This window comes from Dermochelys coriacea, chromosome 2, assembly GCF_009764565.3.
Source record: "Dermochelys coriacea isolate rDerCor1 chromosome 2, rDerCor1.pri.v4, whole genome shotgun sequence".
NCBI lineage: Eukaryota > Metazoa > Chordata > Testudines > Dermochelyidae > Dermochelys > Dermochelys coriacea.
Genome location: NC_050069.1, coordinates 184,316,030 through 184,335,520, shown reverse-complemented (window position 1 = coordinate 184,335,520; position 19,491 = coordinate 184,316,030). Strand labels below are relative to the sequence as shown.

Sequence of the window (19,491 nt, the reverse complement as noted above, 5' to 3'; positions counted from 1 at the left end):
TGCTCCCCTGGCTCCCAGCCACGTCGCCGGTGAGTGCTGGGGGTTGGTTCCCTCCTGTCCCTCAAGCCTCAAGGCTAGGAGCCAGGGGAGCAGAGCAGAGCAGGCTGGGGCCGGGTCACTCCACTTCCCGCTGCCCAGTGAGTGTGGGGTTGGGCCTGTCTTGCACTCACCGGGCGGCAGGAAGTGGAGCGACCTGGCCCTAGCCCACTATACTCCGCCGGATCGTGCTGAGGGGCGGTTTCCCTTCTGCCCCCCCAAGCCATCCCCCCTGTGGTGGCCTGGTGCCAGCCCCCCCTTTCCCCATGGAGGCTGCATAGGGGACCAAAATGGCTAGGGATGGTCCTGGAGGTTGTGATTCTAGAAGCAGGAAGATAAGTCAAAAAGGAATGCCCTCCACTGGAATTATGAAACCTTCCTGCAACCCTGCACCCACAAACCTGGACATTTACTTTTTCCCAGGTTTTTACTTGTTCCTCAATTAGGGTGTGGGAGTGGGAGTGGCTAGCTCACTACAAAAGCAACTTTACCTTTCCTGGATTGACATCTCCTCATCAATTATTGGGAGTGGACTATATCTACCTGATTGAATTGGCCCATCAACACTGGTTCTCCACTTGTAAGGTAATTCCTTCTCTTCATGTGTCAATATATAATACCTGCATCAGTAATTTTCACTCCATGCATCTGAAGAAGTGGGTTTTTTACCCAGGGAAGCTTATGCCCAAATAAATCTGTTAGTCTTTAAAGTGCCACCAGACTCCTTGTTGTTAATGTTTATAAGCAGGGCTTTGGAGCAGAGCCTGGAGCTGGAGCGCGGAGCAGCTCCGGAGCAGTGAAGCTGCAGGTTTTTGCCTGGACCTGGAGCGGAGCCGGAGCACAGCTCCAAAGCCCTGTTTATAAGAGTCTTTTCAGTGAGAAATTGACAGATGATGACGGGAAACTGACTGTACACAAAATGCTGTCAAATGCACAAAATAGATAAACTGGAAGGTAAAAGTTTTTTTTTGTTAAGTTATTCAGTTTTAATAATTATAGACGTTACTTGTAACTGTAGTAGGTATAAAATTTTCTATAGAAACTTTTAAGTTTACTTTTGCATTTGTCCTGCTCTGTGCTTGAGGAATAAGGCTCTGATCATGTTATACATTTATGCACATGCAGAAATTTTACTCACATGAGTAGTCCCACTGGCATGCATGGGACACCTCACAGGCTTAAAGTTAACCATGTCCATAAATGTCAATGGAATTATGGTGGTATGGGAGTTACCACCTTATATTACTGACTTGTGCATTTAGTTTTGATGCTGCCTTTGTCAGTCTGTCTATAAGGAAACCAAAGGTGGTGGAGGCACTACTAGCTGTCAGTCAAACAAAAGGTGATCTAAAAAAGATTGATTTTTACCAGTTTTCCTTACTTTTTACAATATGTAAAATACCAGGCATCTTTAAATACTCTGTATATATTTACCAAACACTGGAAGCTAATAAAAATGTGTTTTTATTGTTTGTGTTTTTCCTACATTTGAAAAATAAAACTCTGCCTGGAAAGAGACCCTGGATGAATCACTAGGTCCTCTGTGGGCTGTGGAACACCCAGCACCTTACAGTGCTAAACTAGAGTTGGGACTACAATTTTGTCACAGAGGTTATAGTGGTCATGGAAATTGTAAATTTGAATAAAGTCCATGAAATTGGGCTCCCACTGCTTTGGAAATGGCTGGGAAAATGCATTTGATTAGGATTCCAAACTGAGTGGAATTGCAACCTTGTGAATGGGGTCACAGTGCCACTCAGGCTTGGCCCTTTGTCTCCATCTATGGAGTGAGTGTGAGTGTGCCAGATTGCAGTGCCCAGAGTGGGGAGCTGCTGCTGCTGGGAGCTGCAGAGTGGAACCCCAGGCCTTGTGTAGATTAGAAAATTTCACTGGTTTAACTAAATTAATTATGAAATGGATCTAGTGAAACCACTGCAAACCCCTAGTATAGATACACTTTTATCAGTTTAAAATTTGGTTATGTCAATTTAGTTTATTTCGGTTTGAATTGGTTTAACCAGATTGATTTTAAATATCAATTTTAATTCACCTGGTGCAATTTTTTAGTTTAGGTTAAAGCCTCAATACAATTGGTAAGCAATTAGGGGCAGGCATTGTCATTTTGTTCTGTGTTTGCACAGAGCCTACCAAAATGGGGTCCTAGTCCATGTCTGGGGCTCCTAGGGGCTAACACAATACAAATACACAATAAAAATGGATATCATGAAAACTGTCTGAACACAGTATTCCTATTGAGTTCAGTTGGACAGCCATGTACACTGAGAGCTTGTAGATTGGACCTTTAAGTTGTGTCAGTGTGACATTCCCCAGGGTACAATCTGGACTGATGGACAACTGTGTCACCTCAGTTCTCCAACCTTTTACAGATGCCTTTTACACTGCTTCGCTGTGAGAGCAACTACTCCTGGTCTGCTCTCACAAAGCCTCCAGCACGTAAATCACCCCTAGCTATATTATATAAGTACTATAGCCAGGCAGCCAGCAATCCATGAACGATGCTGTGGGCAGCACCAGCAGACTCCCACTCCCAGACTTTCCCCTAGAAATGTGCATCTTGTACTACCCAGCACTCTCATGGACAATACAAGCTCATATGACATCTGTCATTTCATTAATAGAAAATGATATGCACAAACCTTGTTATCTCCAATGGAGTTCCCCAAACAAACACACACTGGTGTAGATAAAACAAGATTATTTTTTAACAAGCCACAGAAAGATTGACATTAAGTGATTATAAGTAATGAGGCATCAAAGTCAGAATTGGTTACAATGTAAACAAAAGCTAAAACACATCTAAAACCTAACTTAACAAGTGAATTTAAAGCAAAGGTTTCTCTCACCGTGTGCTTTAGCAGTCTTACTGGTAGAATCCTTTCGACCAGGCTCTCTCCCCGAGTTCAGTGTTAATTTCCTTGTCCTTCAGGTGTTGTTGATATCGTGAGTAGAGATGAAGGGAAAGACCTTTTGGGGCCTCTGTTCTCCTTTCTGATAGCTCTCTTTTTCTTTGAAAATAATCTCTAGCTGAGGTTTAGAAGACAGCCAGTCTATGGAGATAGGAACCTCCAGCTATTCTTTGCCAAGATGTAAATTTCTTGCTCACATTCTTTTTCCTGCCAAAGAGTGGCCACTTAACCAGGTGATAGTCCATTTAATGTTGTTGACACTTGGCTGGGGCATCACTTTGCCTTTTGTCTCTGAGGAATTGATTTGTGGCTGTTTCCCCTGATTTAGAATATGTGTTAATAACATCATATAGTAGAATCTTGTAAGTTTACATACAATGTTACCACACATATTTTAACAGGACAATAATGATCAGCAAATTGTGAGTTTTCAAATGACCCTCACATGGTATACTTTGAACAAAATCCACTATAGTTTTATAAAATAGGTGAGCATAGGGATATAGACTGTCACAGAGAAAAAAGTGTGTAAGTGACAAGCAGTAGCAAAGTAGGTGTGGCTAAGAAGATCACATACAGTTCATGAGAGATCTAGCCATTTGGAGTGATAGGGGAATGGCACTCTTTTCCTATTTGAACGAGAGTCAGCTCTCACTTTTGTATAGCACATACCCCTATAGTACATACTCTGTGCTACTAGCAGAAATGTGATGCTGATTACAACTGCAGTTACGTTTGCTTGACCCAGAGCACCACAGGGGAATTACTATTATAGTAAAGGTGATAGTGAAATACATATAATTGGACTGTAAAATATTACTATACAAGACCTTGATAGGAAATTCCCATAGTAAAGATTTAAATGGAGAATTTTGTCCAAAGGTTATAGCAGTTGCAATCAGATAATTATTCATGGAATTTTGTGGGTTAGGCACTCTCTTTTGTATCAATAAAGAATAGCAGAGAAGCCAGCTTCAGGGGAAACGGAGTAAGCAAAAGTATCTGAGGAGTATCTGTGTGTTGCAGAGGAACTAGGCAAAAAAGAGCCAACACCTAGGTCCACCTGAAAGAGAACGAGAACCATGTGATTTATGGGCTGAGTGGTTTTTAGGGTAACAGATCAGAGGACAGGTTTGACAGGAACAGGTAGTATGTTGAAAGCAAGAGACAGTGATAGAAAACACTGCTTTCTGACTATATTGCTAGAAATAGTAATGACTTACTTGGGTTTTCTGCAAGTGGAACTCCCAGTCTGCAGTTCTTTGGGGTTTGTTTGTTTTTTTGAAAACACGAATGAAGGTAACTAGGTGGTGTGTGTGTGTATATATATATATATATATATATATATATATAAAACAGACAGTGAAAAATACCATGAATTTGTGTCACCAATGGTACCTGACCAACTGAAAATCTCCAAAAACTGCTCTCTCTCAGTAAAGGGTGATACTCTTTTTGCTGTGTACTATTTGCACAGGATTTGACAGATACCATCTTATGACTTGGCTGAAATGGTAACCTCTCTGTGGAGCATGTAGTGAGAAGAGTCTAGCTACAACCTGGTAGGTTTACAAAATATTTAGGAAAAAGAAAAAGGAAATTAAGAGGCATATGGTGAAATACTGTCTATTTTGTCAGGAACAATCAGAGCAGAGACTTGAGTCTCAAGCTTCAATTTTTCCAAAGAAAGAAACATGACATATTATGCAGGGGTGAGCAAAATTCCAAACTTGATAAGAAGGGGGCGGGGGAAATGAGGATGAGGGAGAAGACACAAAAGAAACATAAAGAGAAGGATTTTACTGACATCTTGACAGAAAATCCACCAGGACAACGCTCTGAAAGAGAGGAGACAGCTGCAAACTCCACTTTAATTTGAACCTCTGGGATCTGTATTCCTTTCAGTTCATGTCTAAGTATCAAACTTACATACTGCATTTAATAATTAGATTATATATTGGAATGTATGCAGATTCTTGAGGATACAAGAGAACTTGAGCTTGAGGAAAGATACCGATTTCCCGGGGAATAAGAAAGTCCACCAGAGTGTTCCATGTGCTACTACAAGACTTTTCTTGTTCATCAAAAGTTACTTTGAATTGTATACCCTGCTTGTGTATATAAGATTCATAGGGAAGAGAGACTATCTGGCTGAAGTAAATAATTGGGTACTTGCTATGATCTGCAGCAGGCAATGCTGGGCATTGTAAACCAGCTTCCTGGCTCCCCACCTCCTTGAGGTCCTGTACTCTATTTCTTGCCTTCCTCAGTTCCAGAGACTCTTTCTCCTCTACCCCACAATTCCTTGCATTTACCCAAACCCCACATCTCCTTTGCCATGCATATCTATAGAGAGGAGAGCATGGGAATCTTCATGATAAGCACCTAACTATTCTGACTCTCGCTGTCCTTGTCCCTGGGCTGAAGCTAGCTTTTTTGGGAACGGTGACAAGAGCAGAGGTCCAGTTAAAAGTGAGGCTAGATGACAGGCTGTTACTTATTAGTCATTCAGGGACTGCACAGTGGTACATTAGTGCTTGTTTCTCACAATACTAAATAGTTAACTTCAACCATGGCATTATTTGAGTAATTAACCTGCCATGTCAGACTGGGCCATCTGATCTTTCCTCCCCCACCTCTCATCTTTCACCGTTATTATACTCAAAGGAGTACAATAATAAGGTCAGTGGTAACAATGGGTGTGGCCTCTAAATTGTGGTGTCCCAGGAATCCTTTGGGCTGACCTGTGCCTAAGGCCTTTTCCACACTACAGAGTTTTGTTGATGCAAGTTACGCTGACGTACAGCCACTGCTGTAATTAAATCACTCTTGCATGTCCACACTGTGCTTCTTGTGTCGGCAAAGTGCATTCACAATAGCTGATCTTGCATCGACACAGAGAGCAACGCACTGTGGGTAGCTATCCCACGGGGAAACTGGCTGCAGGACCCTTTGGGAAGGGTTTGCAATGCCTCACATGTACAGCATCACATGATGAAGGATTTCTCAATCCCATCATTCTGTGGGCATCCTACTAGGTTGCCAGCTGCTTTTCAACTGCCTGGATAACCTGCAACCCAGCCACCTCTGTCAGAAAGCATGGATCCCGCATTGCTCTTCTATATTGTGCTGTGCATTATGAACACACGGCTATAATAGGAGCCCAACGGCGGCTATTTGGCTTGAAGGTGTAGAACTGATCAATGAAATTGTTTGTTTTTAATTGTTCATTTTATTAATATAACTTCATAAGCAAAGTTTTATGAATGAAACAACATTCATTCATAAAACTGGTTACCCCAATAACTGGCTAATTGAGTTTCACTTTCAATCCAATTGCTGCTTAAATCACTGAAACTTACACTGTTTCAACATTGTAACTTCTGCTCACTGTTTGTCATTTATTATACTTGTCTATATTGGAACTTCTGTTCCCTGTTTGCCATTCCTTACACTTGTCCATATTGTAACTTAAACTCCATTTTAACTTGTCCCAAACTCCATTTTAAAATGCTCACTCCATTTTGTAAAAGCTTGCTGCAACCTTCATTTTTGCAAAATCCTGCTGTAATCTTATTGGTTTAGTTTAGATGTGTGAATGAGGTATGTATGGATGATGGAATCAACCTCCAGCCCCAGCCTGTCCTGATGAAATAAAGTGTAAACACCAATGGCTGAAGATGCAGACAACAGCCCTGACAAAGCAAGAAGAGTCCACTCTAAAAAGAAAAAAACAAAAGTACAATTGAAGAAGCATCAAAATCAGGTCGTAGGCTGAAAGTCATGTCTGCAATTGACGGGTGATCAATAACACCGAACTCAGAGGCAGCGTGACACAGCAAGACCTATAGACTCTGGATTCAAACTAAAGCCTACAAAAAGGATGGGTGAGATGGAAGACTTTGGAGGGTAACATTCTGCTGCCAACATGGAAGGGGATACCGCGGTGCATGCCCAACAGAGACCCAGCCCTTCCTTTTGGCCAGCTTTCCTGGCCAGTTAGCTGCCACAAGCTATGAACCCAAGCCACAAACTCAAGCTACATTCAGGACTGGTAACTATCTAGCAGCTGCAGAACATTTGAGGTGTGTGTGTGTGTGTGTGTACATAAGTATTAGATATTAGTTACTGGTTTTAAATCAAATTGTGTTATTATAATAAACGTGACGTCTTGTCTTGTCCCTGAAACGATCCTGTGTAGTTTTATCTGTATAACAAAGGTGCCTATTGACACTGAGCCACGGTAATGTGTGTTACTGTACTGTGCTGAGCCTGCCATTGTTTGTTTGCATCCTGCTATGAACCTTGTAATGACTGCTGTGTGTGTCTGAAAAGTAACACATTTTAAATCACTTTTTAAAGTAGCACTCAGTAATATGACCACTAACACAAGCCCAGAGAAGTGTGGGGGGGGGAGCACAGTGTGTGTGATGGAGTGTGTGGGTGGGTTCAGAGAGAGAGACCAGGACAGAGTGTGTTGGGGGAGTGTGTGTTGGGGGGGGGGGAGTCTGTATGTGAGAGAGAGACAGAGTGTGTGTTGGGGGAGAGTGAGTGTGTCAGAACGCTGTCTCTTTAAATTCAGACAGCACCTAGAAACACATCCTGAGGCAGAAGCTGATGCACAGACAGCTGGTGTCCCCCGGTTCTGGTTCCTCCACCCCCAGCTCAGCAGAGACTGGTACACAGGCAGGGGGAGGAGGTCACCACAACATCAGCTCCCACATCCTTCCCCGGCTCTGCACAGCACAGCAGTCTCTCTCCTCCCCCCCCCCACCCCCTAGCAGCAGCCTGCTCTGCATGCCGCCTGTGGTCCTAGTGACCCAGGAGAGCAGGATTCTGCATTAATGTTTTGATTCTGCGATTCCCTCACAGTTCTCCCACAGGTTTCAGAGTAGCAGCCGTGTTAGTCTGTATTCGCAAAAAGAAAAGGAGTACTTGTGGCACCTTAGAGACTAACAAATTTATTAGAGCATAAGCTTTCGTGAGCTACAGCTCACTTCATCGGATGCACGTGGGATTCATCTCCCACAGCCTCCTCTCCCCACAGACCCAGGAGATCCACCCCGCCCCTGTAGTCCAGGCAGGAGTGCGTTTGCTGCTGGGAGCCAGCAAGCTCAGCTGGGCAGTAGCTATGTGAGCTCTCCACCAGAGGAATTTCGAAAACTTCCTCAGACTTTGAAAGAGGATGGGTTCGTGCCTGTGTAGCTGCAGAGGAGTGGAGTTTAAAACAGTGAGCAGAACGGTCATGGTGGGCATTGTGGGATACCTCCTGGAGGCCAGTTACCACAACCTAATGAACGCAGTGTCTATACTGATGCTTTGTCGATCTAACTTTTCTACAAAAAGCTCTACACCTTGCATCGAGGTGGTTTTATTTTGTCAGCAAAGCAGGCAAGGTTTGTCCACAGGAGGAACATTGTAGTGTGTACATCTCCACTGTTTTGTCAGTAAAAGCTGCCTTTTGCTGACAAAACTATTTAGTGTAAGCAGAGTCAGGATGAGCTCCACCCTGACATCTGGTGGTGAGGTGTGGCAAGTTGTGGAAAAGAACTTCAAGGGCTGATCTCATTTGCATAGGCACACCCACCCCGCCTAGAATGAGCCCATAGCTGCCCAAATGGTCACTTTGGCTGCTGTGGGATCCCCAGTGTCTCTGTTATTGGGGTAGGAAGAATAAATTGTTATTATCCTGATTATGGGAATCAAGGACAGTGGAACTGTACTTGGCCTTTTGTTAGGATGGAGGGACTTGCCATCAACTAAGTAGCACTCGCTAGGCAAGGGACATGGGTTCCAAAACTCTGTGAATTGAGATGTGGATGTGTGGGTCTGAAACATCAATTGCACCCTCATTTCTTTCTACTGTAGAAAATCAGAGCTAATTTTGGGTCTATTAGGAGTCTAGTTATAGGTGCTAAGCTGAATTCACTTTGGCCTTATAGTACACCAGCATTGAGGCTCCTACTACTACAAGGTGAAATCGCTAAAGAGCTATAACTACTAAGAGCTGAAATCACTGAGCACTGTGTTAAGTGGTGGAGAGCCTAAAGCTCTATTGCAGAGCAGAGCAGTTCACTGGATGGTGGGAGCCGCTTGTGGGACACGGAGCGGAGCAGTTTGTGAGACAGCTGGAGAGGCTCGCGGACCGGCTGGTGGAGCAGTTAGTGGGATGGCGGATGCTGCTGGTGGAGTGGAGCGGCTTGTGGGGCAGCTCGGAGTGAAGCCCTATGGAGCTACGGGGCAGCCAGCTTCAGGTTATGTAAGGTGCCCCTTACCACTTCTTCCCCCCCCCCCCACACATACATTTTCACTCAGACTGGGGGGTAACACTCTGCAGATGAACTTTTGAACTCTGGGGCTGGATTTTTGGGTTGTTGGACTTTTTGGACTTTGGGTGATTTTTGGGTTGCTGGACTTGAGACGTTTGGGTTGTTGGACTCAAGAACCTCAGGGAAAGGACATTGCCCAATTTGCTGGCATGGCTCTTTGCTCATAGTTTGGTTGATGAACCCTAGTTGTGGTGGTTTCCCAACTTAATGCTGATGTCGTTTACCTCATGTTATTAAAGATTCTCTGCTACACTGAGACTCTGTGCTTGCCAGAGGGGAAGTATTGCCTCTTTGAGGCGTCCAGGGGTGTGTGTAAGATTTTCCCAGGTCACTGGGTGGGAGCTCGAGCCAGTTTTGCATTTGCTTTGATGAGAGGGAACCCCTGTGTACTGAACCCGGCCCTTGCTGCTATCAACTTGGCCTGGCAGAAGGGTTACATTAGTATAGACAAGGCCTAAGGCTGCCATTACACCCTCCCCTTTCAGGCATAGTAAGAACTTAAATGGAAAAGCCCATTGCAATTCCTGTAGGCTGGGCTGGATTAGCCTTTTGTGGACCCAGTGCCAAACATATTTGTGGGCCCCACATGGGGGCAACGGAGCGCGGTGCGGGGAGATCAGGAGGCTCCCTGAGGAGGCTGGCCAGGGGCTTGGCAGGGGTGGCCCTGCTCTGCCTAGTCCCGTGCCAGAGCACTATTTACAAACCGGCAGTTGCCAGATGCAATGTCCTGCCTGGCTCTGTGCTGCCAGCATGCCCCTTCCTGTCTGGGGTGCACCTATGCTGCGCCACGCAGCCCCCCTGCCCAATACCCCCTCCTGGACTCCGTACGGCCAGCGCCGTCCTGGACTCGCTATGCCCATCGCCCCCCCGACCCTCCTACAAATGCACAGCACCCTGCACAACACCACCCCTGTTCAGCCACTCCCTGCCCACAGCCCCACCACAACTGCCCAGCACCCCACACAGAACCCCCACTCCCTAGTGCCCCAGCGCACACAGATCTTCCCTGCCTCTCACAGACCTCGAGACCCACTCCCCCATGCCCTGTGTCCTGGCTGCACTCACTGGCACTGCTGGGAGGCGACTGTTTCTGCCAGGCTGAGCCGGCACCATAGCCATGGCTGGTCCCAGTGCACGGAATTGCTCCAGCCCTTCGGGAGTGGCATGATCAGCCAGGCCAGGGCCTGCTCCAGCCGGGCTCCCTCAGGACCCACTTGCCTGGAGAGGCCCAGCCAAGCCCCCCACCCAACCTCTCCTCCCACAGCTGCCCAAGACTGGCCAGGCTTCTGCACCAGTCTAAGGTGGCTCAGCTCCAGGGAGACAGCTGGGGCCCCAACAGGTTGGGAAGCAGAGACTGCCCAGAGCCAGAGGTGCACGAGGGGGCAGAGAGGAGCCCTTGGCCGATGGGCAGGCCGAGATGAGCAAATTAGGGGCGTGGGGAAGCCAGCAGGGTCTTGGGGTGCAGTGCAAGTGGAGCAGGCTGGGGCCCCTTCTGAGCATGAGCCTGGCTCCATGGCGCCACTGGCTGGTACTGCCTGTAGGTTGCAAACCTCTCTTGCCTAGCTTCTTGGATGAAACGCATAGAAAACAATAACAGTTTCTCATCAGTCATTTATTTTTTTTAGTTAAAAATGACAGCAGTTTGAAACGTGGCAGAAGCATCAAGGTTTCTGTAGACATTTTTGGAAGTCTGTTTGTGGTTGAGGAATGAGAAGTGTAACCAGCTACAATATAACGATAACTGTGTGAAAACATATAATACAAAGCTTATTATAAAAAGAGAACCTCACAAAGTTTGGAGTGGGCATAAAACTACATGGTTGCATCAGTATCTGATCATTGCTGACAGAGAGGAGACAAAAAGAAAAGGAGTACTTGTGGCACCTTAGAGACTAACAAATTTATTAGAGCATAAGCTTTCGTGAGCTACAGCTCACTTCATCGGATGCATTTGGTGGAAAAAACAGAGGGGAGATTATATACACACACACAGAGAACATGAAACAATGGGTTTATCATACACACTGTAAGGAGAGTGATCACTTAAGATAAGCCATCACCAACAGCAGGGGGGGGGAAGGAGGAAAGCCTTTCATGGTGACAAGCAGGTAGGCTAATTCCAGCAGTTAACAAGAATATCAGAGGAACAGTGGGGGGTGGGGTGGGGGGGGAGAAATACCATGGGGAAATAGTTTTACTTTGTGTAATGACTCATCCATTCCCAGTCTCTATTCAAGCCTAAGTTAATTGTATCCAGTTTGCAAATTAATTCCAATTCAGCAGTCTCTCGTTGGAGTCTGTTTTTGAAGCTTTTTTGTTGAAGTATAGCCACTCTTAGGTCTGTGATCGAGTGACCAGAGAGATTGAAGTGTTCTCCAACTGGTTTTTGAATGTTATAATTCTTGACGTCTGATTTGTGTCCATTCATTCTTTTACGTAGAGACTGTCCAGTTTGGCCAATGTACATGGCAGAGGGGCATTGCTGGCACATGATGGCATATATCACATTGGTAGATGCGCAGGTGAACGAGCCTCTGATAGTGTGGCTGATGTGATTAGGCCCTATGATGGTATCCCCTGAATAGATATGTGGACAGAGTTGGCAACGGGCTTTGTTGCAAGGATAGGTTCCTGGGTTAGTGGTTCTGTTGTGTGGTGTGTGGTTGCTGGTGAGTATTTGCTTCAGATTGGGGGGCTGTCTGTAAGCAAGGACTGGTCTGTCTCTCAAGATCTGTGAGAGTGATGGCTCGTCCTTCAGGATAGGTTGTAGATCCTTGATGATGCGTTTGAGAGGTTTTAGTTGGGGGCTGAAGGTGATGGCTAGTGGCGTTCTGTTGTTTTCTTTGTTGGGCCTGTCCTGTAGTAGGTGACTTCTGGGTACTCTTCTGGCTCTGTCAATCTGTTTCTTCACTTCAGCAGGTGGGTATTGTAGTTGTAGGAATGCATGATAGAGATCTTGTAGGTGTTTGTCTCTGTCTGAGGGGTTGGAGCAAATGCGGTTATATCGTAGCGCTTGGCTGTAGACAATGGATCGAGTGGTATGATCTGGATGAAAGCTAGAGGCATGTAGGTAGGAATAGCGGTCAGTAGGTTTCCGATATAGGGTGGTGTTTATGTGACCATCGCTTATTAGCACCGTAGTGTCCAGGAAGTGGATCTCTTGTGTGGACTGGTCCAGGCTGAGGTTGATGGTGGGATGGAAATTGTTGAAATCATGGTGGAATTCCTCAAGAGCTTCTTTTCCATGGGTCCAGATGATGAAGATGTCATCAATGTAGCGCAAGTAGAGTAGGGGCATTAGGGGACGAGAGCTGAGGAAGCGTTGTTCTAAGTCAGCCATAAAAATGTTGGCATACTGTGGGGCCATGCGGGTACCCATCGCAGTGCCGCTGATTTGAAGGTATACATTGTCACCAAATGTGAAATAGTTATGGGTCAGGACAAAGTCACAAAGTTCTGCCACCAGGTTAGCCGTGACAGTATCGGGGATACTGTTCCTGACGGCTGAAAAAGCACAAGAACAAATCCGCACAGACACACCCCTGGAGCCCCGACCTGGGGTATTCTATCTGCTACCCAAGATCCATAAACCTGGAAATCCTGGACGCCCCATCATCTCAGGCATTGGCACCCTGACAGCAGGATTGTCTGGCTATGTAGACTCCCTCCTCAGGCCCTTCGTTACCAGCACTCCCAGCTATCTTCGAGACACCACCGATTTCCTGAGGAAACTACAGTCCATTGGTGATCTTCCTAAAAACACCATCCTAGCCACTATGGATGTAGAAGCCCTCTACACCAACATTCCACACAAAGATGGACTACAAGCCGTCAGGAACAGTATCCCCGATACTGTCACGGCTAACCTGGTGGCAGAACTTTGTGACTTTGTCCTGACCCATAACTATTTCACATTTGGTGACAATGTATACCTTCAAATCAGCGGCACTGCGATGGGTACCCGCATGGCCCCACAGTATGCCAACATTTTTATGGCTGACTTAGAACAACGCTTCCTCAGCTCTCGTCCCCTAATGCCCCTACTCTACTTGCGCTACATTGATGACATCTTCATCATCTGGACCCATGGAAAAGAAGCTCTTGAGGAATTCCACCATGATTTCAACAATTTCCATCCCACCATCAACCTCAGCCTGGACCAGTCCACACAAGAGATCCACTTCCTGGACACTACGGTGCTAATAAGCGATGGTCACATAAACACCACCCTATATCGGAAACCTACTGACCGCTATTCCTACCTACATGCCTCTAGCTTTCATCCAGATCATACCACTCGATCCATTGTCTACAGCCAAGCGCTACGATATAACCGCATTTGCTCCAACCCCTCAGACAGAGACAAACACCTACAAGATCTCTATCATGCATTCCTACAACTACACTACCCACCTGCTGAAGTGAAGAAACAGATTGACAGAGCCAGAAGAGTACCCAGAAGTCACCTACTACAGGACAGGCCCAACAAAGAAAACAACAGAACGCCACTAGCCATCACCTTCAGCCCCCAACTAAACCTCTCAAACGCATCATCAAGGATCTACAACCTATCCTGAAGGACGAGCCATCGCCCTCTCAGATCTTGGGAGACAGGCCAATCCTTGCTTACAGACAGCCCCCCAATCTGAAGCAAATACTCACCAGCAACCACACACCACACAACAGAACCACTAACCCAGGAACCTATCCTTGCAACAAAGCCCGTTGCCAACTCTGTCCACATATCTATTCAGGGGATACCATCATAGGGCCTAATCACATCAGCCACACTATCAGAGGCTCGTTCACCTGCGCATCTACCAATGTGATATATGCCATCATGTGCCAGCAATGCCCCTCTGCCATGTACATTGGCCAAACTGGACAGTCTCTACGTAAAAGAATGAATGGACACAAATCAGACGTCAAGAATTATAACATTCAAAAACCAGTTGGAGAACACTTCAATCTCTCTGGTCACTCGATCACAGACCTAAGAGTGGCTATACTTCAACAAAAAAGCTTCAAAAACAGACTCCAACGAGAGACTGCTGAATTGGAATTAATTTGCAAACTGGATACAATTAACTTAGGCTTGAATAGAGACTGGGAATGGATGTATCATTACACAAAGTAAAACTATAAATCTCTCCTCTGTTTTTTCCACCAAATGCATCCGATAAGTGAGCTGTAGCTCACGAAAGCTTATGCTCTAATAAATTTGTTAGTCTCTAAGGTGCCACAAGTACTCCTTTTCTTTTTGCGAATACAGACTAACACGGCTACTGCTCTGAAACCAGAGAGGAAACAGTATTTCTTGTATGAACTAGGCACAAGGCTTGGGACCTTTAGGCACCAAATTCAGGCAATATAGAGAAACTGGATGGATGGGTGCATTGCGCTCATTCTACCCAAATGTGCCCAAAACCTGTGTGATAAAGATCCAAGATGAGTGACGCTCACAATTATTAACAAAGGAAAGTTCAAGTCCTGCCGAGCCCGATGCCTTAGATGTAACTATTTCTGTATACTTGTATTTTCCACTGAATGCATCCGACGAAGTGAGCTGTAGCTCACAAAAGCTTATGCTCAAATAAATTTGTTAGTCTCTAAGGTGCTCCTTTTCTTTAGGCGAATACAGACTAACAGGGTTCCTACTCTGAAAACTATTTCTAGAGCATCAGGTTCCTGCCCATTCTCGTTTTCAACCCGTAAAACAGAGGGGACACCACCACGTGCATGAAATGCAGGGCCCTTACGGGCTGAAGGGACGGTCAGCTGTCGAGAAGGGTGGGGGCGGCTCTGCTATCTATGCGGGTGGATTGGAGGCGTCCGCGAGGAGGGTGTCGCCCATTGTCCTAGAAACTAAAGTTCGGGGGGGGGAAGGCCCGTTAAATCGCATCTAGTCCAGATTCTCTTCTCCAAGGGGCTCAGGTACAACCCTTTCCTAGGGCGTTGCTCAGGGCAGATGGAAGTGGGGACTGAGCTGCAAAGCGGCTCCCTCTGCCCTGCGCCGGGTCGTTGCTGGACACTTTGGGAACGACACGAGCAGGCTCGGGCACGGGGAAGGCCCCCAGGCGGTTTGGCCCTCGCTCCTCGCCGTAGCGTCCCGTCCTCTCGGCTCCACGTCGGCCGCGCAGGCGCAGTGGTTCTTCAGTTCACCTGCTGGGGAGGGGGATCCAGGAAGCAGAGGAGGTGAAGCGGAGTCGCCAGCGCTCGCGGGGGGAGCTCGGCTCCCAACCCCCCCCCCCCCCGAGCCCTCGGCCCCCGGTAGAGGGGACGGGGCGCGGGAAGGAGGGAGAGTGACGCCCCGTCCCGGAGCCAGAGCGGGGACCGGCAGCGGGGGCGGCTCCCCGCGTTCCCCTTGCCGCCGCCGCCGCCTCCTCCTCCTCCTCCTCCCCGGGGCGCTGGGGGGCCGCCGCCATGTTCAAGAAACTGAGGCAGAAAATCGTCGAGGAGCAAACGCAGCCGCGGAGCCCAGGGGGGCGGGCGCCGCAGCAGCCGCAGGTAGCGCGCTCCGGGGCCCTGCGCCCCTTCCACGCGGGCCCTGGCGGCTCGGAAGGGGATAGAGCGGCGGGGCTCGGCTCCCCTCGCTGCGCAGCGCCGGTGCGGTGATAACCCCGCTGCTGTCCGGGGTGTCGCTCGTCACCTGCAGGCAGAGGGGCGGGGTGCTCTAATCCGAGTTTCTCGGCAACCTTTAGTATCCCGCTGTGGGTCTGTCAGAGCTGCGTGCTCACGACTGACTCCTATTACATCCGTGACCCCCTCCCACCCCCCCTTAGTTCCTTTTCCTGGTTGGAAGCTCACATTTATTACTCTCAAATACGTGTTATAACTTCCTGCAGCGCTTCAGGAGACAGGGCACTTCTTCTCTAACTTTATTTCTTGCTCTCTCTGTCCCGTCTTTAATATAGGACCTAAAATACCCAGATCTCTACTTCTTGGTATGATTTGTATCTTGGATTAAAAGAGGAAAAAAGATAAAGCACAAAGTCATAATACAAGTTGTGCTTTGGCTGTCAGAAACAGAATCTTGTTCTTATTCAGGCAGGACTCCTGTTGAAGTCTTGAGAAATTATATGGAGCTCTATATATAGCACATTAACTTTTGTGCTCTGTTTTTTTACTCTTACAAAGTGAGCAAACTGCTGCCCCCAGACAAATCAGTTATTTCACAGGAAAGATGTGCAGTGTGCTTTAAAAACAAAACTTTATGAACTTGGTGCTTTTGAAAGTGAGACACCAACATCTTTACTTGGGCATGGTACAAGGTAGGCCTGTGAAAAATCTCTCCCTCCCCTGCCCCGCCAGGTCACTCCTAACATACATCTGCTGTTGTTATAGCCTTAAAGAGGGAGTACCAGTCATGCTGAATTGTGCAATGCTTTTCAAGTCTTCTAGAGACTGCTGAGAACTGATTTTCATGTTAACTCAGTTTCCAGAAGTAATCTTCTCGTTCAGTATTCATACAAAATCTTTTTAGTTGTCAGGTTAGCTAGAATAAATTGGGTGATGAAGCTATTGAATTTTTAGAGTTTAAAGAATTTCATATGATAACATTTTAGTTTACATCAAATCTCACAGTTCAGCTTTCTGGTCATTGGTTATCTTTGTCACACCATCCTATAATAGTATATTCTGTCCAATAAACATCTTTAGAGGTGATTAAATTTCAATATAAGCTTCTAATGACATCTAAACTGTACAGTGAATTACTTTTGTTTGACTGCATCTGAATGTTGAACAATATTTGATAAATGAAGGAATCATTATTTAAAAATTAATGTCTTCACCCCCTACCAAACCTTGAACTTCAGAGTTTGTAGTCTGCTTTTTTTTCCCTCTCCCCTATGTATTTAATTCCTGGAAGTCTCTCTTCTCCCATGCTGCTTTTATTTTAAAGACATTAAGAAAAAACTCTCAAAAAACCACCTGCACTTCAGAGACCATTTGGTTATTTAATCTTAGAAATTTGTGGTACTTGGTTATTTAAATTGGTTGCTATATTACTAAATTTTAAATATTCTTGTTTATGGCTTGAATTTTACATATAGAATATCTGGAAATCCATGGAAATGTATTACATTTTTGTTTTAAACAACTTGGAAATTTTTTTTGTCCATACGTACTTCAGTAAAGGTAAAGTTATTACTGGATTTAGAGATTGCATGCAACAGCAATTTGTAAATTTTAATAATATAAAATGTATACTTGTCACAGAGGCAGTAACTCAAAGGGCAAAACTAAACAAAATTATTAAGTAAATGATAGGCTGTGCAGAATGAGCAGCTTCTAGGAAGTATTTTGGGTATGTATATTTACACTCAATTTCATCCAAGATGCTGACTCTTCAAGTAGGAGTGATCTCTTTGTTGAGAGTTGTAAACAAGATCTTATAAGGTTGTATAGTGAATTATCATATTTCATTTTAAATTCTTTCATGGTCATTAGTTATGGGTCTCTTTGCAGTTTGTAGTGGTAAAGGATTGCTTTCATCGGGATTAGATCTGAGGGCAATGTATTTGTATGCATGTTTTTCAGTAAATTATAGAGTGATTTAGGCTATACGACTTCAGTTTAATTTTAAGGAGACATTTCAGCTAAAACATTGTGCATCACTGAAAATTTTACTCCATTTAGTTTGGGACAGTCAGTATTGAAGAATCAGTAGTTATTTTGAATCAATGTTGTGGATAAATTTGTGCCTGAGCGTGGTGCTTTTTTTGTTGTTTTGTTTTCATTAGCATAATGTACAGTATGGCTTTATTTCTCTGTTGAAATATTGAAACATGATTGAAATATGTTGAAACATTGGCAAATTTTGTGAAACTGAATGAAACAGTTCTAAAGTAAATTAAATAACACTTTTATTTGTTCCACCATGTCAGTTTCTGATCTGTCAGTGATCTGATATGCTATATTGTCACTTTGAAATGAATTAAAAACCCCAAACCCCACAATGAAAACAGATATGTTTAGTTTTAAACATTCTCCTGCAACGCTGACAATTCCAAAATTACACCACTGTGTTAGCATGTGAAATCAGAGTGCAATTTGACTTTGAATAAAACTTGAATTGACTAATCTGCTAACTCTACATTTCATACAGCTTGGACTATGAAAGCAAATGACACAAATCAAAAGAAATGGCATCAGTCCTCAAAACATTTGTACAAGATCTCCCAGTTAGGGTGAAAAGTATTTTTTCCTCCCCCACTCTCCTTGAATTTAAAGGAATAAAATAACTGCAAGCAGTTAATTGGATTATATTATAATGTCAATTTTCTATTCAAGACAATTTAAAACAAAAAAAAAAAAAGGAAAGAAGAAAAGAAACTTGCATCATCTGCATCATTGCTTTAGATTTTCTTTCCCTTCATGGCTTCACTCACTTTCTCTTTTCTTATATCCTGTCATGGTGCATCTTTTCCTTGGCTGTCTTCCCTTTCTTTTTTGGTATAGTGTTTTTGCCTCTTACACTATGTAATCTTTCTCCAGTCTGTGTCTACTCCATTTACTCTCCTACTGCACACACATCTTTTCACCTTGCAGATAAGGCTTGGTGATTTTACCAGTCACTAGAAGCTAGAGGACTAAATGTTCTGGCCCAAGATTGATTGATAGGCTGGTGCCACTTATTCAGGTACAATGATTAGGTAAGAACCTATTACTGTTCCTGGGCCTTGCTTTGCAACTTCTTCTTTTGTAAGAGCTGCTAGCTAGTAGGTGTCAAGTGTCTCAACTTGGAGACCCCAAATTTCCTCTGCTCCCCAAGTCCCCCCATCCCCAAACTCTCTGGCTGCAGAAAGGGAGAAAGGAATATGCTCTTGCTGTTCCTCTTCCCTTTCCAGACCCCACTGCTTGTCTCCATATTCTGTTCTTTCCCAAGCCTCAGGATCCTCCTGTCCAGTGACTAGCTTCAGTACCTTCTGCTGCTGCTGCTCCTTGTAGTTTTCAAGAGCAACACTAAAATGAAACTGACCATGGTTCTGAACACAGCAGCAAAAACTGACCAGACTTTGGTTAATTACAGTCTTCTGGAAACTTGAGAAACTTATTAGAAGCAGTGGGGACACTGGAGTATTGTCTGTAGACAGGGAAGATGGCACTGCATCAGATAACACTTGGCTCCTGTTTGAAAGATTATTTTTGGCATTCATAAGGACCAGAAACCTTTTCTTTATTTTTATTTTTATTTT

General features: G+C 45.1%; 1 protein-coding gene across 1 annotated transcript in view; it reads left to right on the top strand.

The window, feature by feature from the left end:
- Nucleotides 1-15,475: 15,475 nt before the first annotated feature.
- Nucleotides 15,476-19,491, top strand: part of GOLGA4 (golgin A4) — a 103,321-nt gene continuing 99,305 nt past the window's right edge. The window contains 1 exon segment of the mRNA XM_043508800.1: nucleotides 15,476-15,799. Within this exon segment, the coding sequence (XP_043364735.1) occupies nucleotides 15,716-15,799 (84 nt within the window). The 5' untranslated portion in view covers nucleotides 15,476-15,715.